Consider the following 25839-nt stretch of genomic DNA (forward strand, 5'->3'; position numbering starts at 1 on the left):
AGGATCTCAACATAATGGATTCCTTGATGTCTGTAAATTGTCTTGCTTATGTGATCCTGGCACAGCAGAAAAAAACCCAATGTCTTAACAGTCCCATGGGAGTAGCTCCTAACAATGTTCCTGGAACACATTTCCATCTTGTGATTGATCTGATTCACCTTCATTGTTCAACCTCAGAAATGCTTCTGTTTCTGATTTCTGCTGGTTTATATTGCAGTTCCTTAGGCCTTTCCTCACACCAGCCCAAATTCACTGTAGGTGATTAAATTAAGCAAAAGTAAATTGTTGATCCAACAATTCATTCTATCCTAAATTTTTGAATTTCTCAGCCTGCTTCCTTTTTGTTTTGATAAATACACATTTCTTCCTTTCTTCACTCCCCCCCCCCTTTTTTTTTTGGGTTGCATTGCTAGTTCAACGTGTGTCATTTTAAAGAATTATTTTTTCCTTGCTCTGCATTCTCAGCTGAAATTGAAACTTGTTCCCTTCATCTTTGCCATCACTGCTGGAAGCAAACATTCTGTGATCTAATAGTTATGTAACCATTTCTCTTCAGCCTCATGGACTTCCAGTTGTAGAAAAAAAACTTCAGGTGGATATAGATTAAGAATGAAATAATGATTAGGAAAACTTTAATTTGAGCTGGTGTTGAGCTTTAGCCAAAGATTTCCTTGCAAGGAAACTTTGGGGCCACTCACTGACGAGCTGGACTTTGTGATCCTTGTGGGTCCCTTCCAACTCTGAATATTCTGTGATTCTAATAATTGTAGAGGAAAAATGCAGAATGAGGGATAAATATTTTTACTGTAAAACAATACTTTTACATCAAGTCACATCAGCTTTTTGTTCTCTGAAAGAATTTTGTTGCCTGCAAACCATGATCAGAAGTTGCAGTGCTGCAAAACCCATGCAGGTTAACTGACGTTACACGTAAATCTTCCTTGTCATTGCCCTTTCTTTTACCTTTAAATAGATTTTAGTGCTTGTTCTTTGTTCTTCAGCATGTTCTTTTTTCCAAATTACTAACATAAAATTTCCTTTCAGATTCCTGATCAGATGTTCTTCCACACTGACTACCAAAGTTGCAGTACTGCAAAACCCATCTAGATTAACTGAAGTTACACGTAAATATTCTTTCTAATTGGGAACTTGCCCTTCCTTTTACTTCTAATAAATTTTAGGGACTTTAGTGCTTGTTCCTTGTTCTTCAGCATATTCTTTTTTCCAAATTACTAACACAAAAATGAAATTTCCTTTCAGATTCCTGATCAGATGTTCTTCCACACTGACTACCGGCCGCTGATCCGAGACTCCAACAACTACGTGCTGGATGAGCAGACCCAGCAGGCCCCTCACCTCATGCCCCCTCCCTTCTTAGTGGATGTGGATGGAAACCCTCATCCAACAAAATATCAAAGATTGGTGCCAGGAAGAGAGAATTGTGCAGATGAACATCTGATTCCTCAGCTTGGATATGTAGCAACAAGTAAGAGTATCACTAAAGCTCTACATCCAGAAGTAGGTTATTCACTGGTTCCTAAGGGGGCATCAGCAATTTAAAAACACCTTTTTTTTCACTTAATCTTTTGTATTTATGTTCAGTAAAGATGCTGGAAGGTCCTACAGTGAATACAATTTAACCAAGCAAAAAAAAAAAAAAATCAGTCTTTTAAATGGGTGTTGCAGTTTTCTGTGGGCAGTGATATTCACAAACTATTTGATTGTACATTCCATAAATGTCTTACTTGGAATAAATAATTGGAATAACTGAATTGATTTGATCTGTTTTACATTTGCAAGGTGATGGAGAAGTTGTTGAGCAGGTGATTGGCCAGCAGACAGTTGACCAGGATGAGCCAGGCTTGGAGCCCAGCATTCTGGATGGGATGATCAGACAGCTACAGCTGGAACAGGATCAGAGAACTGGAGCTGATCAAGAATCTGCTCCAAGTGGCCCCCAAAATGGGGAGGGAACACCCAGGAGAGGTTAGAACTGCTGATAAATTCTTCAGTAATTGCTCTGTCTTCATTTTCATTGTACTGTGAAATACTGAAACAGGTTTTAACTTCAGTGTAGTTTTGGGGGACTGAGATTCCTTTAACTTTGTGATACCTGGTTATTTTTATTCACTAAAACACTGCTGCTCCTGTGATTAAATTACAAAGCCTTTCATTTTAAAAGGAAAAGGTCATTTATAACATGCAAATTGTGTGCCAATATAAGTTAATTTTTGCATTCCTTACTTTTTGCAAGGTAAGTGTTGTGCCATTATTCACACTGGTTTCCCCTGTCCCTTCTTTACAGATTTAAACAAGACACTTTCCTAAGCTGTGTCTTCGTAGTTTTAATTATGTAATTATATAGACAAAAAATACATGTTTTCTTACATAATCATGTATTTATTATATGTGCTCAGCTCTAGGAAAAGGGCTTTTTAGAGCCTCACTGGCCTTAGAGCTATGTGAAATAGTTCAGAAGAACCTTTCTGTCACATCACAATTCCTTTCACTGGGAAGTGTTTGGAAGACCCACTGGAACGTGGCACTCAGTGTTTTGGTCTGGTTGACAAGGTGGTCATGGGTCAAATGCTGGATCTTGGAGGTCTTTTTCAGCCTAAATGACTCTGTGATTCTGATTCTGTGAAAATAGTAATAGAAATAACAATTTTAAAAGTCCTTTGTGTAATCTCTCTGTGTTTTGTACAAGACAAATAATCCTCCAGAGCTGATGCCTTGTGAAGGCTGACCTAGAACAAAGTTAGAGTAAAGCAGGGATTTATCAAAAGGCCCCCACACACCAAATAAAAATACATCATTATTCTTTTTGGTTTTTTTAATCTTTTAGCAAGAATCTTCCATTTCCCTGCAGCATGGCAAAAACCATTTTAATTTGTGTGTTTCAGCTTTCAGAAGGCCGAGTTTGGACATCCAGTCCCCTCCCAACATCGGGCTGCGGCGCAGCGGGCAGGTGGAGGGCGTGCGGCAGATGCACCAGAACGCCCCGCGCAGCCAGATGGCCACCGAGAGGGACCTGCAGGCCTGGAGGCGCAGGGTGGTGGTGCCAGAGATCCCCCCCAGCTTGCTCAGGTCTGTCTGCAGCCTGGATGGGCTGGAGGGGCTGCCTAGAGCAGGGGCTGGGCAGAGTGCAGGAGCCCAGCAGTGCAAGAGGCTACGTCCGTGATGAACGATGGTTGCTAGTTTTTGGGCAGATAAAAGTTTGTTCTATTTGCATATCAGAGGTTCATTGTCCAATCACAGCTTCTGGTACTGAAGTCATATCCCCCTAGTTTGCTTCTCTCCCCAGTTCACTTTTGTTTCTACTTTTGTTCAACCCCCAACTGCTCTTGGGTGGTGCAAGAGCCTGGCAGAGGCTATGTCCACTATAGATGATGGTCAGAAGTTTTTTGGGCAGATACAACTTTGGTCTATTTGTATATCAGAGGTTCATTGTCTAATTACAGCTTCAGATAACGAAGTCATATCCCCCTAGTTTGCTTCTCCCCCCAGTTCAATTTTGTTCAACCCCCAGCTGCTCTTGGGCAGTGCAAGAGCCTGGCAGTGGCTACATCCATGATGAACGATGGTCGAGAGTTTTTGGGCAGATAAAAGTTTGTTCTATTTGCATATCAGAGGTTCATTGTCCAATCACAGCGTCAAGTAATGAAGGTTATATCCCCCTAGTTTGCTTCTCCCCCCAGTTCAATTTTGTTTCTACTTTTCAGGGCCTGAGGCAGCTGTTGTGACCTTGGTTTCCAGGCCCAGAAGGATTGTTTAGTCTGACCAAAATAACTAACTAGAACTAACTAGCATTCTATGTAGAGTTCAGAGCTATGCACTAATGCAGTACAGAATCTGAAAAATACAAAAGCTACAACTTAAGGCATCACAGGCAGCACTAGGGACAGCACAGCAGCTTGGTTTGTCTAAATTGAGTGCTGTTACACCAAAGATATAATGGATGCTGTTGGAATAGTTCAGTGTTGTGGGCAGATGTGCTAAAAACTCATATCATTGCAAGGTCCATTCAAAGATAAGAGAGGCAAGTTGTCCAGTTGAATGATTCTCCCCTATTTCAATATTTTAAGTCATCTCCAGGCCAGCTAGGTCCCCTAGATTCTTGCCTTCTCCAAAATAAAAGATACAGGTTGAATTTATTTCCATGGAAGAGTTGGGTGAGATTGTGCTCTCTGTGAGACACTTGGAGGTGATGAGTTATAAACCCTTGAAATGTTAAACCAGTTGCTTTCAAAAGTACTATCAGTATTGATCTGTGAAAAGGAGAATTAGTAGCTAAACATCTTTGTTTAAAGCCACAACCATAGGTGCTACCACATCTGAGGCTTTTAAGAAGCATTCCCAGTGTTGGGAGGTAGAGTCATTGCAAATGGAAAAATATGAATTAAAAATTAGGTTAAAAATGTAGATTATATTTTGATGTTTGGAAGGAAGACTTTCTTAGCATCCATATTTTTTACTCTTACCTGGAAATGATAAGATGGTTTAGAGTTAATTGAGCAACAATAACATCTGAAATTAAAAACGGAATGGAATTTGGTGTGGGAGAGATCCCTTAAAGAGACCAGCATTGTCGAAACAGCTGTAGAATTAGATTGTCATGGCTTTCTTGTAGGAAACAGGAAGAGTATCGGATTGCAAAAGGGGAAGAAGAGAGAGATCTTTATGCAACAGAAAACAAAAAGTCATTTGAGTCACTGGAAAAGGTACGTGGCAGCTTCTGGAAAAGTGAGCACTCTGTGCCCAAGGACAAGTGGTGGTGCAGAAAATGAAAGCAGAGGACCCTGATGATTCAGCTCCCAGTTATTGAAGGGCAAGGCTTGATTTATTTCTATGGATACCTGGAATTCCTTTTGCTTTCAGCCTTGCTGCTTCTGTGTGAGGTATTTGGGAGTAATTTTTAAAGGGGGGATGGCTTTCAGGCCCTTCTGGCTTGACTGCAGTTGCACAGTTATTGCAAGTCCTGCTAAAGCACTGAGAGCATTCAAGGTCCTGTACTTGAGGACTCACAGGTTGTATTGCTGTTCCTTGTCATTTTACTTCAGAGAACGATGTTTTGTGTGTGGGGAAACTTCTTCACACTTCTCTCCTTTCAAGTGCTTTTTTCATCACCTGTTTTGTGGGAGAGACTGGCAAGAAGGAAACATTGCTTATTGTGCTGGTTTTATAAGCCTGATTTGCTGTGTCACAGAATACAAAACAATTTGATACAAGAATTCTACTGCACAATCCCCTGGGGGTTGAAACAAGGTGATCTTTAAGGTCCCTTCCAACCCAAGCTATTCTCTGCTTTTATAATTGCACATTGTAGGTAGATATGTCTTGATTCTGTAAATACATTTATCAAGTGATGTGAATGAAGCTGTCACAGTAGTTTTTAAAGAAAAAAACAATTTCTTAGAACAGCTAATAAATCTTAAATTTGTAACAGCAAATTTTAAACTTTTGGGTTACGTGAAAATTATTTCTTGTGAAAGGGAGTTTCAACTTCATATGCTGTTTCAATTTTTGCATTCAGCAGTGCTTTTAGCCACCCTTTTCCCCTCAAAAATTTGTCAGATAAATATTTTTAATTAACTCCTGTTCTTTTCCTTCTTTATAAATTAGAGTGACTCTGAGTCTTCATTAATCCAATCCAAGCGTCGACTGCACAGACGGAAATATTCCAACTACAGAACAAGAAATAACATTGAGCAGCTGGAATCTTCTGAGGAGGAGAGGGACAACTGCTTTGGCTTGATAGAGCAGGTGAGTTCTCTTCTGAGTTGGGATTTTGGACTTGAGTAGCTCAGTAAATGAAATTTCACATAGATGTGCCTTTTCTCTGTTAAACAAGCAAACAAAAAACACCCACCTCTTCTTTTTCCAGGGAAAGTGTTTCTTTAAGCATCATCATTGTTAGCACTTCTCAAACCTGTTGTGTTTCTTTAATAAAGACAGTATTTCTTGTCAGTTTCTATCTGGCTCAGCTGGTTTTGCTGAGAATATTCTAAACCAAATCCACAGCCCATGTCAAAAATCTGGTGGACAGTTGGTTGGCTTCAGGTGACATTTGGAGTTCAGATATGGTTTAATGTTTTTCTATGGAAATGTTGAAGGTTCTTGCTAATGTTCTTCCACAGGGGCTGTTCCTCTGGCCAGGGATGACAGTAGATGTGACTTCTCTGTTAAACAAGCAAACAAAAAACACCCACCTCTTCTTTTTCCAGGGAAAGTGTTTCTTTAAGCATCATCATTGTTAGCACTTCTCAAACCTGTTGTGTTTCTTTAATAAAGACAGTATTTCTTGTCAGTTTCTATCTGGCTCAGCTGGTTTTGCTGAGAATATTCTAAACCAAATCCACAGCCCATGTCAAAAATCTGGTGGACAGTTGGTTGGCTTCAGGTGACATTTGGAGTTCAGATATGGTTTAATGTTTTTCTATGGAAATGTTGAAGGTTCTTGCTAATGTTCTTCCACAGGGGCTGTTCCTCTGGCCAGGGATGACACAGGACTTTGTGGGTAGCAGGAGCTTTTTGTTTGTGTCTGATGTGTTATCAGACTGTAAATGGGTGATAGGACTGCCCTTGTCTTGCCTTGCCCACAAGGAAAGTTTTAAACTGGGAAAAGGAGTGGAAGGAACAGAGAAGCTCAGACTTGTTGGAGCAGTCACTTTGTTAAGGAAGAGCAGTGAACAAAAGGGAGCATGTTCAGGAGATTAGGAAATCTTGGAAGATGAGGAATGGTATTCCTTGGAAATAGATTCTGCTTGCCTCTTAATAAAGAATTTCAGTGTGGCTAAAAACAGTAAATCACTTAAATTGAATGTAAACTTCAGTGAGTGTTGCACTTTGCTGTAGTGTATCATCTGCACAGTATGAGCAGGTTTTAGTGGCAGGACTCTCAGCTTTGTTACTCTAAAAATGACAATCAGCTGGTCTAATTCAAACACTTGAAGCTACAATTGAGGTCTCACAGGGTTTTCTGGTTTTTTTTGGGCTTTTTTTGCTTGACAAAAGACAACTTGACACATGAGTCATGCATCGTACTGACTCAGTTATGAAAAACACATTTAAAACAGTATATTAATGCAAATAGTTGATGAGCAACACCCAGGAAATTAGTAAAGTCATAATGTATTTTGGTGTATCTGTGCTGTTTAGTGTTGCATTTAAATACATGCATGAGTACTCTATAATTAGTACTTGGTCAATCATTTGATACTAAAAGGAGGAGGGGAAAACCCTCAACTTGCATAACTAATGAAAAAGTCAAATCAGTGACAGAACATCCCCTGTTGTCTGTGGAGAGAAGATGTGATTATTTTTCTTGATCTGTTCCTTTTGTAATGTACATTCTTCCCTGTCAGATTTTACTGTGCATTTTACGTGGCCTGGTTACTTTTATTTCCATTTTAACAACTTTTTACCAAACTTCTTTAAATTTGATAATATGGACAACATGTTTTTTAAGTTTCAGACCCTTCAATCATGGGTTTGGCTTGAATTTGTATTTTTAAATTTAGGAAGCTGAAGAAAGTGAGGGCTCTGGTTCATCTGATGAAGAGGAAGAGTGGAGAAGTGACAAGAAAAGCAACAGTAATAGTTCTAGGTAAAGTGAAGAAACATATCTCATAATGAGATTTACTTGAATTTTGACAAATTAAGAGTTGTGTGAAAGCTCTGTTGTGCTTCAGATGTGATCATATAATAATAATAACAACAATAATGTAGAATTCATATACTTTACTGATACATTACACATTATATTGTTACTTACTGTTCCATTTAATCAAAACATTTCTATTTTTTTAATGTAACTCTACATCCCTCTGTTTTTTTTGCTGTATGGCACAGAAACAGGAGTCTGGAATATTTCTATAGTGTGTTTTGGTCTGGTTTTGGAGGCATCAAAACATTTCTATTTTTTAGTGTAACTCTATGTTCCTCTGCTTTTTTTGCTGTATGGCACAGAAACAGGAGTCTGGAATATTTCTATAGTGTGTTTTGGTCTGGTTTTGGAGGGATGAAAGATTTAATTTTTGAAATTTTTTTCCTTATTTCATTTGGGGAATTTTTTTTTCCTTGCTCCTAAAAAAATTTTGAAAGATCTGATTTTTTAAAGTTTCTGATTTTATGTAAAACTGTTCTAGAGAAGTTTTTAATCACTTCCTTGTGGCTATTTTAGATACTCTTTTAGAATTCTGTAGTACTAGAAATAAAAAATATTCAGAGAGAATGATGCTACTACGAGATCCACTCAGAGTGGATGTGTAGATGAGATTTGGATAAGCGTAAAAAATTCAAGCAGCATTTGGTTTGTGTGTTCCTTCAGGTGGGCTCCTAATCAGTCCAGAATTCCATTTCACATATTTCTTGAATAAAATCACTGATTTTAGAATTCACCACTTTAGTTGTTTAAAGAAATGTGCTTTGAATTACTGGATTCTCCCAGAAATTGATGTTAAGCTTCGAGTGCAGTAACGGTTACAAGAAGGCAAAGTGATTTTTGAAGTTGCTTTCAACAACACTTGCTGCCTGGTATTTTCCTGAGGGAGCTGAGTGTTCTGAGGCACTGAGAGCTGAGTGTTTGTGTCTCCCTGCCTGTGTGGACAGTGACTCCTCGAGCAGATATTCCGACTGGATCGCGGACGCCGGGATCAACCTGCAGCCGCCGGTGCGCACCTCGCGCAGGAAGGCGCTGCGCTACTGCAGCACCTCCGAGGACGACGTGTCAGCTGAGAAATCCTCCCCTCCCAAGAGGAGGAGGAGGAAGAGGAGGAAAAAACCCAAACCAAAAAAGCAGGAGGAGGTACGATTTTCAGGTTTTTTCTACAGAGTGTTCAATTAATTTCTCTCTTAGGGTCTTCGTTAGAAGCTGATAAAATAATTGTTACTGCCATCAAGCAAGGATCTTTCTGTCAGGGAACATGGAATTGGTTTGAGACCATTCCCAGCATGAGGGATCTGCTGATTTGTAGGGAAGAATCTGCATTCCAAGTGAAGGTCCTTTCATTTTCCCAATGAAAAGGGCTCTCAAGGTTGATGGTGTTAAAGGAGAAATGTGTTTAATAAATATCAGTACAGAGTATCAGCCTTTTCCCAAGGGACAGAACAAGGGGGGAGGCTTTAAACTGAAGGAGGGCAGGGTTGGATTAGATTAGGGAGGAATTCTTGAGGGTGGTGTGGCATTGGGACACATTGTCCACATGTTGCCCTGTCCCTGGAAATGTCCAAGGGCAGCTTGGAGGAGCCTGGGGTAGAGGAAGGAGTCCATGCTTGTGGCAGGGCAAGGAGCAAGATGATCTTCGAGGTCTCTTCCAACCCAAACCATTCTGTGACTCTGTAACTTACTTAAACTGTCTAGTTTTTTACCTGTTCTAATGCATAGGGGATGCAGTCACTGCATTGCTGGTAGCAATGTTTATACTTAGATTGAATATTTAATTTTTTTATAAGTGACAATAATTACAGTATTTTAAGCTACTGATTTTTTTTTAATTAATTAACTACCTTAAGTTACAATAACTACTGTTAGTTGTTTTCTCTCATAAAGGAACAAACAAATTCTTTTTTTTAAGCCTGGGATCGTTTTGATACATTTGGTCTGTTTGTCTCTCTATCTTTTCACTTCCTTCTATGTAGAATCAAACAGTTTCTTGCAGCTTGAATAATTTTTAATTTTTAATAAGTCAATTTTTAATTGACTGTCATATAAATTATAAAACTTTCTGCAAAGGCCTGCATAATAATGACTTGCTCACTCAAATCTCCAGATAGGAAAGGAATGTTTAGTGTTGGAATTACACATACAGTTACATCTCAAGCAAAGCCTTGAGGATTTCTGTTGATTCTGTTTGGAAATGCTGTAGATTAGTCCTTTATAAGTTCAGCTGTTGTCTGCCTAATCAAAATGGAATGATTTGTTTAGAATTCATTATGTCTGATTTTGTTAAGGCTGGTGCTGCAGCACAACCACTGAACATGGAGCTGTCCTATGACTGGCACCCTCCAGTTTGGATCACAGACACGGCTCTCCGAAGGTCCCCGTTTGTCCCTCAGATGGGGGACGAGGTAGGATTAAAATCTTGCAGTGTTTGTGATTATTGTAATTGCTAAATACAGGAAAACATTCACTGTTTGGGCTGGTTGGGGTGTTTTTTAGGTGATATATTTCCGACAAGGGCACGAAGCTTACATTGAAGCAGTGAGAAGAAATAACATTTATGAGCTGAATCCACACAAGGAGCCTTGGAGAAAAGTGGTGCTTAGGGTAGGTCTGCACTGGGGGTTCTGTGGGTTTCTGACAGAGCCTGTGACTGAAGTGTTTTATTGTTCTGTTTGCAGAACATGCATTTGTGAGGTTACTAATGTTTCCTTATAGGGAAAGCGTGTGCAATTATCAGATTGTCTTCAGAATTTTCTGTGGGAAGCCAAATGAAAGATGTGTGTTAAAATCCTTAGGCTGACAGACTGCCTTCCATGGAAATCTCAAATCTCATTTCAGTATTTTGCATGTGGCTACAGGTGGTTAATTCAGGTTAAACTAACAGTTCTGTGCATGGTCCCCAAGACAAACTTGCTGAAGCTGTTTGTTGTTACTGTAGGATCAGGAATTGGTGAAAATTGTTGGAATTAGATACGAGGTTGGTCCTCCCACATTGTGTTGCCTCAAGCTTGCCTTTATAGATCACGCCACTGGGAAACACACAGACAAATCATTTTCCATCAGGTATGTGTAGTTTTAGTTTCCTGAAAAGTGTTTAAGAATATGTTTCTCTTTTTCCTAAAGCCCTGAGGCACACGTGAGTGATGATTTTCTTTATCCAGATACCACGACATGCCAGATGTTATTGACTTCCTTATCTTACGTCAGTTCTACGACGAAGCCCGGCAGAGGAACTGGCAGGCCTGTAAGTGTTTGCTGAGTGTTGGACTGAACAGTTTAGAAATCACAAATGTGTCCTTAGCTAATTGCTGCGTGTGCTGTTTGTAGGGTCAGAAGGTTCTCTGGTAGGCAAGAGTCAGAAATTTGAACCTTGGAGGGACTGTAATAGATGTAAATCCAGGTGCCAAAACACATAGCCAGACTGTTCTGTTCCCTTTTTTATTTTAAAGCTAAATAACAGACTTACATGTCAATGAGTCTAGGACTTAATTATGGAGAGGAATCAAGCAGTACATTTAACAGAAGTTTTCTGATTGCCTGAGGCAGCCACAGTTAAACCCTTCTCTCAGCAGAATGTCTGTGTTTGCTGCAGCCGACAGGTTCCGCTCCATTATTGACGATGCCTGGTGGTTTGGGACAGTGCTGGGTCAGGAACCTTATCAGCCTCAGTATCCAGACAGTCACTTCCAGTGTTACAGTGTCAAGTGAGTACACAAAGGTTTGATTTCCAATGGTATTAGAGTGCCTTTGCTCTCACACAACTGCCTCATTGCTATGAGGATGTGTAAATTGTTCACTTCAATTATTTTACTCCCGGTACTGTCACTTCTTAATGGTTTTAAGTTGCTGCTGTGGCACAGTGTGGATATGTAATAGCTTGTGGCAATTTGTTAATGGGTAGTAATATGGTAAAAGCAGTTGTTGACCTCTTCACATTTCCTGTACTGAGTAATTCTGGGTCCCTTCCACAAAGCAAGCAATGCAGTTTTCTGTGAACATTAATTATTGCTCTGCACTGACAGTTGGTTTGGGGATGCTGAATCTCCTCTGTGCCTGCTGACATCAAGGTCCTTAGGCCTCAAGTCCTCACACTTTGTCTTTCCCATTGTGCATCCTTTTTCATATCTGTACTTTGAATGGTAAACAAAGATATCTCTGGACTTCAGTGTTCAGACTCAGGACATTGACCTTGTCCTGCCCTGTCCTGTCTGAAATAGAATCACAGAATAGTTTGGGTTGGAAGGGACCTTAAAAGATAGTCTTGTTCCACCCCCTTGCCATGGGCAGGGACACCTTCTGCTACCCCAGAGCTCCAAACAACCTGGCCTTGGACACTTCCAGGGATGAGGTAGCCACAACTTCTTTGGGCTGCTTGTGTCAGGGCCTCACCACCCTCAGAGTCAAGAATTCCTTTGTAGTATCTAATCTAACCCTTACCTCCTACAGCCTAAGGCCATTCTCCCTTGTCCTTCACTGCATTGTGAAGGTCCCCTCCAGCCTTCTCGTCACCTCCTTCAGGCACTGAAAAGATAATTCTGGGATTTTCATTGATTTGGTTTCTCCCATCAAGGGAGGACTGTAAGGAGGATAAACAGTGAATATTCAATAGTCCTATTTCCATCATGCCCAGAGATAATTCTCATGTCTTTTACAGTACATTTAATAGTCTCAGTTTCATTGTTGGAGGACTTCTTAATTGCTTTTTCACTCAAAGGCTTTTGAACCTGATGCCCACCATAAAGAAGGGAAATTTTATAGCTAATAGACAATCCACTGACACTGCCAAGGCTGTGTTACATGTTTTGGTTCCTTGTCTCATCTACTTGTCTTCTCTCTCAATGATTTTCCTTGGTGGAAGGTTGAAGTAACTCCCAGGCTGAAATTTTTGCCTGTTTCCTTCCCTTCCACATTCCATCCCTTCCATGTGTTTTGTTGTGTACCACAGATGTTCCTTAGGAGCACGTTCAGGTGGGCTTTGGATTTTTCTTGGCCAGTTCCAAATCAGGTATCCAGTTATGAACAAAAGCCTGGTGCCAATTTCCTGAGCTCCTTTTTCCTGTAAGACCTACAAATATTTCAATATTTTAATGCATCAGCCTTTAACAGAAAAGTCTAGAGCTGCTTTGAAGGAAGGAATGCTGTGTTCCTTAAGATCCTGTTCCAAAAGGACTTTATTCTTCCTGGCCTCACAAACAGCTCTTCTAGAGCAGAATCCTAAGATAGATGTATGAAAATATCTGCAGTGTTTGGCAGCTGTATTTAGGTTTTGTGGCTTGCTCTTTTTGTCACACTCATTTCAGTTTATCGCTGTTACTATTGTGTGGAAAATAAATGAATTGAAGATAATTTTCAATTTTTTTTGTTATTTTATTGGCAAGACAATAATAGGTGTTTGTGGAGGAGCAGCTTGATTTATTATGAAGTTGCATAAGTGGATAAGCGAACTTAAGCAGAACTAAGTGGGGCTTAAGCTGCACTAAATTCTTGAAAAAGTCTTATATGCAAAATGATGAATTAATATATCCATTTGTGAATACCAACAGCTTGTGAAGTATTGTACAATAACTGGGGAGGAGAACTGGACAGATCAACCTTTAGGACTCTTAGTTCATAAAAATCAAACAGGCTGAATGATCCAAGTTCTCCAAGGCATTGGGAAATCCAAAACAATGGAGAGCTGCTCTTGCCTGAGCAGGGCAAAATACTCTGAGCATGATCATTTCAATTTCCAGTTGGTTTGAAATAAATACACAGGAGGCATTAGACTAAATATCTGAGTTTATTAATGCATCAGAAGTAGACCTGGGAATTTGGAGAATTCTGACAGGAAACTGCTGGCAAGGCTCTGGAGGGAAATTGGTGAACTGCAGTCTGATCTGTTGGTTTCTGGTATGTGTTTGTAATAAAAAATAAAAATGGGAATGTAAGGATTAACCCAGCTGCAGGAAAGATCCAGCACTCCATCTGTACTGCTGCCTGCCTGCATCAGTGAGGTGTGAAGTTGATCCAGTCAGACATTTCTTACCTTGCAAATAGCAAAATTCATTGGTATTTTAAAAACATGTAAAAATCTGTCCAAACGTGGTAGGATTTGGAGAGGTCTCAGAATGATGTTCACACCTCATAGTGCAGTATGAGAGTGAATATCCAGATCTTTCAAGAGCACTTGTGTTGCTTTTGCTTTGTCTGGGACCTTAATTAACTTCAGTTTCTTAATTTTTTTTTTATTCTTTTCTTTGTCTTAATGCCCTCTGCCTCATAAATTGAAGTGCTGATGTATGAAATGTCTCACATCCTGCTCTTCCTTATTCCATGGACTTGCACAACTCCTGTTGTGATCAGCAAAAAAATCTCCTGTGTTTTTTCTCAGATCTTCCCCTTGATGTTATCTCCCTTTTCCAAATGTGCAGCTTATTTTTCTTTATCTTCTTGATGCAGGCTTTGTAAAATTGATTTATGTATTGGGTAAGTTGCATACAACCAAAATGAGGAGCACAGTTTTAATCTGAAATTCATCAGGAAGAATGTTTCCTTTTTGCTGGTTGCAAACCAATGCCTTTGTTTCTGTACATGTTTATACAGTGTATTTTGTCAATACCTACAAATAGCTGTAATTGAAGTGTGCTTATAGCTAAGATTTAAATATGCTTGGAGTCAAGATAACTTCAAATTATTGTATTTTTTTTATTTGGTGAATCAGATGGGACAATGGTGAAATTGAAAAGCTGAGCCCATGGGACATGGAACCAGTCCCTGATAATGGTAGGTACAAAACCTTTAATAAAACAGCTTAATGTACTTCCCCCTCTTTCCAGTTCCTTTGTTTCATGCAGGTAGTGGACCTGAGGTGTTTCCTGTCTTAAAGACAGTCTTCATTCAGATTTAGTGAAATAATTTAAATATACCTGTATTTTTTTCCTTTTGCATCATCCAGAGCAATTTTTTAAAAGCACATTAAATGTGTAGCTCTGACTTAGGGAATAAAACCTGCTACTTCCAAATGGCAGGTTTCAAAAAACATCTCAAGTTTCAAAATATGAATTTGTTGTAGTATACTATAATACAAGGGGATGTAAGAAGAATTTAAATAAAATCATTTCCAGTCAGCAAATCCTTACTGCACATAGTTTAAAACCAACAATTTATAAAGTTTGCTGGTCAAATCCAGATTATCTGTAAATAAAAGAGTGGAATTTCTGGTTTGTCTTAATATTTCACTTTTCCAGTGCCAGCTGGGAGGGGGGAGGAATGTTTGGGAGATTCTATGGAAGAAGTGACTGAATAAGCTGTCCAAAAGGTAATAAACTTAATTCAAAACTGCAGAAAAACAGAATTTAAAACATTTTGCTGTTTGCATTTTGTATATATTTTTTTTCTCCCACAGCCTTAGCATTAAACTCTACTTCAAGGCAAGGATTTTTTTTTCAGTTGCAAGCACACAATTATTTAATAACTGTGGGTGCTCAGCAATTTCTCTCATTCTCACTCCTTCTCCAATTTGCTGTCTGTAGTTGATCAGCCTGAGGAATTGGGAGCGAGTGTCTCTGTGACTCTGGAGGAGGTGGAGAAGCTCCTGTACAAACCCCAGGAGGGGGAGTGGGGCATGAAGTCCCGTGATGAGGCCTGTGAACGGATTATCCGTGGGATTGATCAGCTCATGACTCTTGGTGAGTGTGAGCTGAGCTTCAGGTGCTCTTCTCCTGATGGTGCATTTATAAACAGCCTGGAGTATCCATGGCATCCTTTAAAAATTCCCTGTGATAAAGTACTTCAATGAGCAGATGTTTTTCTGTGCAGCTCTGTGTTTGTACTGAGAGCTCTATGATTTTGTACATCATTGGTTTTATAACACCCAGTTCATTTGTCATGGCTTTGAAATAGAATCCCAGAATGGCTTGGGTTGGGAGGGACCTGAAAACCAGTTCAGTTCCTGCCATGGGCAGGTCTTGTATTTGTGGGGTTCCTCATGAAGGAAGGAATGATGAATCTGACTTCATGCTCTCAGAAGGGAGATGTAATAAATAATAAAATAATATTATTATTTTAATTTATTATTTTATGATACTATATTATATTAAAGAATACTATGCTAAAGAATACAGAAAGGATACTTACAGAAGGCTAAAAAGATAATTATGAAAACTTGTGACTCTCTCCAGAGTCCTGACACAGCTTGGCACTGATTGGCCAATGAGTCAAAATAATTCACAGCAGAAACCAATGAAGCAATCACCTGTTGGTAAACAATCTCCAACCACATTCCAAAGCAGCAAACCACAGGAGAAGCAAATGACATAATACTGTTTTCCTTTTTCTCTGAGGCTTCTCAGCTTCCCAGGAGAAAAATCCTGGGCTAAGGGATTTTTCAGAATACATGAATGTGACAGGCAAGGGCACCTTCCACTGTCCCAGGCTGCTCCATGCTCCTGGCTGTGGGCACTTCCAGGGATCCAGGGATCCACAGCTGCTCTGGGCACCCTGCCCACCCTCCCAGGGAACAATTCCTAATTCCCAAGATCCCATCCAGCCCTGCCCTCTGGCATTTCGAAGCCATTCCCTGGGTCCTGTCCTTCCAGCCCCTGGAAATTGTCTCTCTCTGTCTCTCCTATTAGCTACTTCAGGCACTGGAAAGCCAAACACGAGGTCAAACAGTTAAATGTTGCTGTTCTTGCTGTTTTTAACCAGACATCTCAGCAGCTTTTGCTGGCCCAGTGGACCTGTGCACGTACCCCAAGTACTGCACGGTGATCGCGTATCCCACGGACCTGACCACCATCCGCACCCGCCTGGCCAACAGGTTCTACAGGTCAGTGCTGCAGGCAGGCACCAGAGCTGCAGCAAACCCTGGCGTTCTTCCTCTGAGAAATCCTCACCAAATATTGTAGAAATCCCTGGAGTTACTTCAGTGCTGGTGACATTCTTCCTCTGAGAAATTCTCATTTGAAATCACCAAATATTGTAGAAATCCCTGGAGTTACTTCAGTGCTGGTGACAATTGGGATTTTGAAGCGCTGTCCTTGAGTTACTTGGAGCTTGAGGAAGGTTAAGCTGTTGCTATTTCCAGAAATGAGCTTTAACACAAGAGGTGAAATGTTAAATATAAACAGCAGGATTTTAAATGATAAAAACTTAGAGGGAAGAGTGTAATGATGACAAAGCTCTGGTTTGCTGGATGTGCTGGTCAGCCATAGCTTGAAAATAAGTATATTTTTCATCTGGACCTGCATTCAGTGTGTCTGTAAATACAGTGAAGAGATATTAATAGTGATTTTCCTTTTCTATGAGGTGGAAAATATCTTTTGGGAAATAATTGGAAATTCTGTAGGCGAAGAAGTGCAGACTTAGGGTATCTCTGCTTCACAGGTATAAGGAAATGGGAAAATGAGTTGTAAAAATGAAATTACAGGTTTGTGGCAGCTCATTTCTATCAAGTTATGATTTCAGTTTGTAGCAGTTTCTCGAATCTGTCATTTTACAGTGGGCACTGTTTTCAGTGGTCAGTTGGTCTCAAAGCAAGGTCTTTAAGGGAAGACAGGGACATGGTAGCTGGGATTATTTAAAAATGTCATTGGACAAAACTCTTGTCACTCCATTTTAATCACTTGTGCTTTGTATTTATTAATTTAAAATTCCTCAGATATGACTCAACTTGTGTTCCATTTCTCAGGGCTTTGCAACAAGCAGCTTCTAATGTTTCCAGAAGAAATAATTTAGAGTAGTGATTAAATTATATTCTTCCCCCTCCTTTTGAATAAGTGAAATGTAAGCTTTTTAAAAATGCTTGTGTTTTTAAAGATTCCAGGAAATCCACAGTCCTTGGGATGATTTCAGTGGTATTTTGTGATTTAGGGATAACAAATGCTAGTGCTTACTTGGCCAGCTGAATTAACTGAGTTTATATCACAAACTGTCTAAGGATGAATTAGCAATAATTAGTTGGAAAATGAGTGATGAAAGATGTGCATTGCTGGTTTTGCTTCCTTGGGTTTTCCATGTGAAGGAACAGTTTGAGATTGCCCTGAAGGGACATAAAACAGAGGACATCTAAATCTAATATGAAGAGAAAATTACAGAGATATAATTTTTGCTGGTTTTTAGCTTTTCTTTAGTATTAAAGGTGCAATACTTTCTAATTTGAAGGAGAATTTCAGCATTGGTTTGGGAAGTCAGATACATTGAAAGCAATGCCAGAACCTTCAATGAGCCTGGGAGTGCTATTGCCAGAGCTGCAAAAAAAATCACCACCCAGCTCCTAAAGTTTATCAAGTAAGTGGCATTTAATCTAAACAATGCTTTAATCCTGGTGCTTTTGAACAGTGGAATGTAACAACAGCTCAGTATCCCTTTGTGGTGAGCCCTGCTTTGACAGGTGTCTAATTCTGAGTGTTACCTTAAATACTGACATGTTTAGCTTAGGGGCATTTTAACTTTTTCCCTGGTATTACAGTCCCAAAATGTCACTTGAGGTTGAGTATGTGAAGTAGCTCAGCCTGTAAAATGTGACTTCTGTGCTGTCCTGTGTAGAAGTTCCTGTTGTAGCTTGTGTGACTTAATTAGAAGGTCAAAATAAACTGAGAGGTTTATTTTGAAGTGAGTGTGGGCAGCCTTCCTGCAGCTGGGCAGGCCCCTTTCAAATCCCTAATCCTGATTTTTATATTCCATTTAATACTCAGTTACTGTCTTCCCTTTTATATGGAGCACTTGGTTGTGGCTGAGTTTAATTCAGGAAGCAACAGCAGCTCTGCTTTTGCTGTTCCAATAACAGAGATTTAATTGCATTGCAGTGACCAGGACTGTACAAATATTTTTGAATTATGTAGCACAACAGATGATGAACAAGATTGTCATGATGCTGATCTGGTAAGTTGGAGTTTTTTATGGAAAATTCCAGTAATTTATGGTGGTGAAGAAATACCAGCAACCTTCAAATATTTTTGGTTAATTTGCTGAGTTCTTTACATAGCTAATATAAACATGGACCATAGTAGGAATTTTTATGAATGTTTTATGTCATTTATTATCAGTGAATTGCATTACTGGTAATATTTAGTGACTGAAGTTCAAAGCTGTTGAGAAACTTCTAATTGCAGTTTCTGATGGTGGTTTTTCCTTTTCTCAAACCACTGAAGATTCCAGACTCCAGCTCTTGTCCTTATCTAGGATATTGCTTTCCAAGTCTCCCAGATGCTGTGTTGTGTTTTTTTAAGCTCATCTTTTGTCTTACTGAAAGAATTAAGAAGAAAATTTAATTTTTACAGTTTCAAATCTAATGACACTTTTAGCCTCCATCACCTTTTTCTTCCTACATCACTTTTAAGATAATTAATTTTATTTTGTGCAGGATGATGAAAAATGTGTTCCGAGAACATCATACAGAAGAAGAAAAGTGAGTTGGCCAATCTTTACCTTGTAACCAAATCAGGTTGAATTTTTTCTTGCTGTATTCCAGTAATGCTTTTCCTAACTTTTTTTTTTAACCTTAAGGGACGGGGCTTAAAAAAAGGAAAAAACCTGAAAAGTGGCTATGATGAAAACTGTTGGAAGAAGCAGTGCATGGAGCTGGTGAATTTAATTTTCCAGTGTGAGGATTCTGAACCTTTCAGGCAGCCAGTTGATTTGGATCAATATCCTGTAAGTTGTACTTGACAACCTTAATAGATTCTTCTTTTCTTGCTGTCTTATGATGCTTTGTAAGGGGGTTATTTTGGGAAAAAAAATGTATTTTCTTAATTAAAATGAGTATCTTGAAGGTCCCCAATCTGTTTACTGAGCATGAGCTGTGAATTTGATTTTTTTCCTCTCTTTTAACTATTCATGGTAATATTACTACCCCCATAGTCTCTTTTTTCTCTAAAAACCCAACAAACTTATTTTAAAGGAGAAAAACTTCTTTGCAGCAGCACATAACTTCTCCTGATGACTCCACATTTTGAGTTTAAGTCTCACTTCAGAGTTTAAAAGCATCTCTAGGTTCTCTAAAAAAAACAAGAATGGGAGAGAAGAAAGATTGAGGTGTTGTGATGGGGTTTGATTTGGGGTTTTCTGTGTGGTCGTTGTGTTTTGGGGCTTTTTTTGGATGTTTTTTTAATACCAGATCTGTCATTTCTCACAGTAAAATTCATGGGATAATGAAAAAGGAGATTTTAAATCAAACTGTCTCAGCAAAAGTGTTGCTTTCTGCTGTGGTGCTTCTCTTTCCACTGCTGCTGAAGAGAATTTGTGTAAATTTAGCTACTCCTAAATGACAGAAATAAAATTCAAAATGTTTTTTTGCCTTACACTTTCACAGAAATCTTTTTTTCATATTTTTTAATAGGATTACAGACATATTATAGACACTCCAATGGATTTTGGTACAGTGAAGGAAACTCTGGAAGCTGGGAATTATGACACTCCAATGGAACTGTGCAAAGATATCAGACTGATATTCAGTAATGCAAAATCTTATACTCCAAACAAAAAGTCAAAGGTAGCTGTTACTATCTGGGGGTTTTGAATGTCTTAATGAAATTAAATCTTATTTTGCAATTTATTATCAGTACTTTTGATATAGCTGCTGGTTGGGTAGATAGTGGGGAGAAATAGGACAAAAATATTTAATATGTTTATTTCTTGTTTATTTGGTGTTACACAGGACTGCCTGTGCTTTTCCTATTACTTTTCTGTGCAGATTTTTTAATATTACAAATATTAGTCTTGAATCAAAGGCTCTGTTTTTAATAGAAACCACTTCCTTACCCAGATTTACAGCATGACCTTGAGATTGTCAGCATTGTTTGAAGAGAAAATCCGAAGAATTGTTTCAGATTTCAAAAATGGGCAGAAACAGAATGAGAAGCTACGGAGAAACCAGAGGTACACGAGAAGATTGAACAATCAAAGCTCAGTGCAGCAGCCCACCAAAATGCTCAGGTAATCAAATTATGAAGGTCTAAAGATCTGTCTTAGCTACTGATGTTCATATTGATGCTCCCATTGAGTGTGTGAAGAGGGGAGCAGTTGTTTTTTTAAATGTTTGTGATTCCATAATTTTCATGCAATAAAGATCTGTCTCAGCTACTGATGTTCACATTTAGTCTGTGAAGAGGGGAACAGCTGTTTTTTAAATGTTTGTGATTCCATAATTTTCATGCAGCAGGAAAAATATGTTAAAAAAGCAGGTGCTTTTTTATAGTATGTAACTGAGAAATACAAGGAGACAGAAAAGTAGAAAAGGTTGGGTTTTTTCTTTAATATTTGAATCAGAAAATCAATATTTAACTAAAATAATGAGGAATGAAGCAAAGATGGACTTGCTGGATATAGTACAGAGGTGAAAATCTGCATAAATTGCATATTTTGTTACCTACAGAAATAAAGTCAGTCCTGTGGAATTTCTAGAAATTGTCACTTGCTGCAGTATTCAGTTTGGAGCCAGGTTTGCCTTTTCTCTTTGAAGGCAAACAAGCTTTTGACACAATTGCTGTTTGACATGATTGACATGATTAACTCCTGTTCTTAATTTGCATGTGGGACAAAACGCAAAAGCTAAATGTGGTAAATTACTGAAACTGAGCTTTTCCCTTCTGCTGATGTCCAGTCTTTCTTCTCTGTCAGGGAGAGGGTAGGAGTAAGAGTTTTAATTCTAAAAAAATCTAATTTCTGGGGATTATTTTTATACTTTAAAATAACCACCCACCTCTTTTGAATCTCATTTGTGCTCAAATGTGGAGAATTGTGTGTGATTGTTCAGTGGGGCACAGCAGAAGTGAGGTTTGGGATAAGAGAAATTACACACCTTGTGCACCTGGATGAATGTCTGAAAACCTGCAATGTAAGGAAAAAACTTACAAAAAACCAGTTCTGTAGGTGAAAATAATGGACTGAGCAGGATGGCAGGTAGCACTCAGGCATATGGAGGTAAGGAAGGACCAAATTAGTGAAGTTTTCTTTATTTAAACAGTAAACTGTTTGGTTCACTGTAAGGTTCCACTTCTGTGTGTGTTGGGAACTCAGTTTATTGTGGAATAATGTTTGCCTGGATAATATTCAGTTGGAGGCTCATGTGCAACTAACCAGAGGCTGGGAATCCACCAGGAATTGAGGCTGCTGCTGCAGTGAAAATAAGAGAAAATGAATTGTTTGGAGGACGTCCACCATTAAATTCTGTTTCTCAGAGCAGAGAAAGATTGTCTCCTCTTGTATGACTTCCCTAGGAGTGCAGACTGTTATTTAATGAAAGTAAATGTTTTTAATGTTTAATAAATTTTTATGTGCACGTTTATCCTTACCAGAGTTAAAAGTGTCCCACACCACATTAGCTCATCAAATGAGCTCCCAGAAATATAAAATTGAATTAAATGTGTTAAAATACATCATTGCCTTCTCTGTTGCTTTTCCTCCTCTCACTCTCACTAGAAATCTAAAGCAGAAACCACTAAAGTCTCAGGCCAAACTTGAATCTGAGCAGGAAGATGCTTTTCCTCAGCCTACCTCAAGCAGAGCTGCCTGTGTCACAAGCCATAAACCCAGTGCTGGCTCCTACCACCAGAGCTCCTCGGGAGAATCCTCGGATTCTGCCTGCCTGCCATCCTTTGAGAGGAATGGGAAGGCCAGATCCACTCCTCTGACTAATTGTTCTGCTTTGTCATCAGGTCAGGATTTGGAATTGCTGCAGTTTGCATTCTCAGTTGTTAAACAAGCTTTGTGTTTTTAATGTGGATTTTTTTTCCACGAGGTTTGGAGTTTTTGTGTGATGCAGTTTTGTGTCTTACTGGACATTACATTATTTACAGTGAATGTTATAAAAATATTTGTGTACTTCATATAATTTTTTGCTCCGAAATAGTGTAGAATACAGTAAATTTACTCTTATTAGTAAAGAAATTTGTCAGCAGGAAAGCATAGAGTATTTGATAATTGATACTATATAAAATACAGGTTGTATGCCTGTATATGTGTATATATGTGTTATATAAAACTTATCCACAATTAGCAAATTACAGAAGTTCCCTGAGACTTTAATGCTTTCCTTTTTCCCCTACAACTCACCTTAAAAAAATTACTTCAGCTTATTTCAAAGAATAAGAATGCAAGTTCTGGTAAAATCTGTTAGAAAATGTTCTGTGTTTTGGGAGGTTTTTTTAAACATGCTTTTCACTGAAATCTGGTGTTTGAAAAGAGCTGGTTTATTTTAATTGAAGCTTAAATACAGGTTAAAGAAGCTTCCTGTCATTGAACACTGTATGAATATGGATTTTGTTGAGGTATCAGTTTGATCCCTGTAAGACATTCAGGCATGAGAATGCATTTTAAGATAATGTGAGAAAACTCTGAAGATTCCAGGACCAGCAAAATGTAACTCTTTACTGGAAGCTGCTTAGAATTCTAACTGCCAATGACTTTTGTTTTTCTTTTTAAACAGAGAGTGAAATAGAAGGTTCTGGGGTGTCTTCATCTACTTCATCTTCATCCTCCTCCAGCAGCTCAGAAGACAGCAAGGGCTGTTCTGGGGCTCCTGTGTCCTCCTCTCCCCTGCACAACGGGGTGTGCAGGAGGAACAGCAGTCGCAGGCTGACTCGGAACCGAGCTGCTCAGAGGAAACAGACAGGTGGGGTGCCAGCACTTCCTTGTGAGCAGCAAGAAAAATCCAAATTTTTATACTTACATGTTTATATTTATAAAAAATAACTGAGTGGAGTTCGTATTTTTTTAAATTGTTGTAAGTGTAAGATACTAATTTTTTAATTGGTGCTGATTTTGACGCTCTCAAATATTAAATTCAACTTTTTAAAAGATTTTTTCATGACTAGGGGAAGATGGCAGAAACCAAGAGCTGGGTGAGAGGGAACAACTTGCAACATATCTTAAGAAAAAAGCAGCAATTCATGTAAAGAAGTTCTAATTGTCACAAAACTAGAATGAATCTGAAATTTATGACAGCAAAAGCACCTGACTGTCACTTTTATTTCATGCATGTCTGTGGGTTGAACCTGTCCCAGTTTTGACAAGGTTTCAAAGCTGCTGTTTCATATTTAGATACTAATCCCTGCTTTCCTTCACAGGAACACTTCTTCAGGAGAACGGGAATACAAGGAAAACAGTCCGGAAAAAATTATATGGAAGTGACTCTGAAAATACTTCAGCAGTGACATCCGAGTCCCTCAGCAACAGCAAGGGCAGGCACAGGAAAACCCCACGCAGGAGTGCTGCTGTGGCTGCCAACAAACTGAGGCTGATGAGTGACGTGGAGGAAGAGGTGTCGAGCTCGGAAAGCATCGGGATCTGCCGGAACAGGAAACTGCCGCACCGCAACGCCTCGGCCGCCGCCAGGAGAATGCTGCTGGAGGGCTCCGAGGATGAGGCAGGCCTCAAGTCTGAGAGTGACAAGGAAATAGAAGAGCAGCTCACCAAGAGGAAAACTCTTTCTCAGGCTGGCTCCTCTGCTCCACGAAGGAAATTTGTCAGCGAATCTGAGAATGGAAGTTCGGATTCTGAGCCCGACACGCTGAGCAAGCAGAGCAACGGGCACAAACAGCTCCGGGGCCCTGTCTGCTCTGCCTCCCCCAAAGTGAAAAGTCCCACCTTAGACTTTTCAGAGGAGGATTCCAAAAGCCATATTTCTGAGGATGGGAGCAGCCAGAAAGTTTCTGACCAGTCAACACCTGCACATCACAAGCCTGCAGTGAGCAATTCTGAGGATGAGGCGGACTCTGAGTCGGACAGGTGGAATGGCAGGAAAGCCTCTGGGCTGCAGCTCTCTCCTCCTTTAAAAAAAGCAAAAGTCTTGAGTGATTTAGAGGACACAGCAGAATCTGAAGCAGAAGCCAGAGAGGAGGAGAAGAGTTTTGTGTGGGACAGCTTGGTGCCCACTAGGATTGTGAGGAGTTCCAAATCTGGAGCTGCCTCCAGCTTCCATCGCCCTTCTGATTCGGACTCGGAGAGCGATTCCAATAACAGCAATTACTGTGAAACTTCTGCAAAAGCAAAGATGAGGAAGAGGAAAGGAAAAACAAAAATCGTTAGAAAAGGTAACATTTTTCAAGTCAATTTTTCTATTTCTCAGCACTGAGTAGATGACATAGGAAATTTCTAGGAGAGCAGTGTTCTTCTCTCTGTGCAGCTCCTTGTTCTGAGCATTTCAGTAACCCAAACCCTCTGGTTTGCACTTCTGTTACCTTGCCTTAATTTCCTGTTGAGATTTGCTGTGCTGCAGCAGATTTACAAGTGTTAATTTCAGTTTGAAGTAACTTTATTGATAGTTTTCCAAAATTAATTTGATGGAAAGGTGTTTAAATTATTCTCACATCCACGGTGTGCACCAGGACCTGAAACTGGATTTGTCTTTGAGATTTTATTTTGACAATGATGTGTAGAGTCCTTAACACAGACAGGCACTTGGCAGAAGAAAGATTTATATTCCACTTGTTTCAGAAAGTGAAATTCTTTTATTTTTGTGTTTTATTCTGTAATTTTATCTGTCACTTAGATCTTTGTGTGGTGGCTGATAATGATTTAGAGAATTGGTTTGGGTTTTTTTTTTAAGCTTATGAGAATGATGCTGATGTTTATCAAATCAGGTCATGTACATGGTGCCTCCTTAAAATCAGAGAATTGGTCCTGATTTGGAATTTGAAAGACTATTCAGAGATTGGTGTTTGGTGCAATCCTTCTAATCCTGTCAATATACTTTAAAAATCTTAAGAAAATTACTGGTTTTTTAATTAATTATTGTGTCTGTTAAGATGACTTTGTCTTGACAGTTTTCCACAAGGAATATTTATTTGATTTGTCCCAAGATCTTATATTTAATGCATATGTAGGGGCATACTTGTAGAGTTCCTATTTTTCAAATAAATATGTATTTTATATATATAACTCTAACTATATAGGTGTATATACACACTGCTCAATTAGCCAGCTAAACAATTTATGTGGAAGCTTTGCTTTGGTTATTTTTAGCATTTATATAATATAAATAACACATAATCTATTTTCATATGTAAAACAATATATATATACACTACATACATATATAGTGTATATATATATACACATACAGTTTGTATGTAGTTGTGTAATGTATATTATGTTATATATCATATATTACAGGTGTGTAGTGTTAGCATGGGATTTTATATATCAGCAAAGACTGAAGGCAGAGTTTTCAGATAAATTGTGCCAGTACCTTGTGGGCT

At 39.0% G+C, this 25839-nt stretch overlaps 1 protein-coding gene across 1 annotated transcript in view; it reads left to right on the forward strand.

Moving 5' to 3' along the window:
• BRWD1 (bromodomain and WD repeat domain containing 1) overlaps window positions 1–25839 on the forward strand; it is a 43386-nt gene that overhangs the window by 13939 nt on the left and 3608 nt on the right. Inside the window, exons 17-40 of the mRNA XM_039729371.1 lie at window positions 1261–1486; window positions 1801–1986; window positions 2904–3087; window positions 4631–4721; window positions 5623–5763; window positions 7521–7606; window positions 8611–8806; window positions 9952–10068; window positions 10160–10267; window positions 10602–10726; window positions 10825–10907; window positions 11256–11367; window positions 14364–14425; window positions 15175–15330; window positions 16349–16469; window positions 17804–17929; window positions 18448–18523; window positions 19005–19049; window positions 19148–19294; window positions 19980–20132; window positions 20406–20575; window positions 22061–22296; window positions 23067–23252; window positions 23707–24672. Of these exons, the coding sequence (XP_039585305.1) occupies window positions 1261–1486; window positions 1801–1986; window positions 2904–3087; window positions 4631–4721; window positions 5623–5763; window positions 7521–7606; window positions 8611–8806; window positions 9952–10068; window positions 10160–10267; window positions 10602–10726; window positions 10825–10907; window positions 11256–11367; window positions 14364–14425; window positions 15175–15330; window positions 16349–16469; window positions 17804–17929; window positions 18448–18523; window positions 19005–19049; window positions 19148–19294; window positions 19980–20132; window positions 20406–20575; window positions 22061–22296; window positions 23067–23252; window positions 23707–24672 (4099 nt within the window). The remainder of the gene's footprint in view (window positions 1–1260; window positions 1487–1800; window positions 1987–2903; window positions 3088–4630; window positions 4722–5622; window positions 5764–7520; window positions 7607–8610; window positions 8807–9951; window positions 10069–10159; window positions 10268–10601; window positions 10727–10824; window positions 10908–11255; window positions 11368–14363; window positions 14426–15174; window positions 15331–16348; window positions 16470–17803; window positions 17930–18447; window positions 18524–19004; window positions 19050–19147; window positions 19295–19979; window positions 20133–20405; window positions 20576–22060; window positions 22297–23066; window positions 23253–23706; window positions 24673–25839) is intronic.

The sequence above is a fragment of the Passer montanus genome, unplaced genomic scaffold (assembly GCF_014805655.1).
Source record: "Passer montanus isolate IOZ18808 unplaced genomic scaffold, ASM1480565v1 scaffold69, whole genome shotgun sequence".
Taxonomy (NCBI): domain Eukaryota; kingdom Metazoa; phylum Chordata; class Aves; order Passeriformes; family Passeridae; genus Passer; species Passer montanus.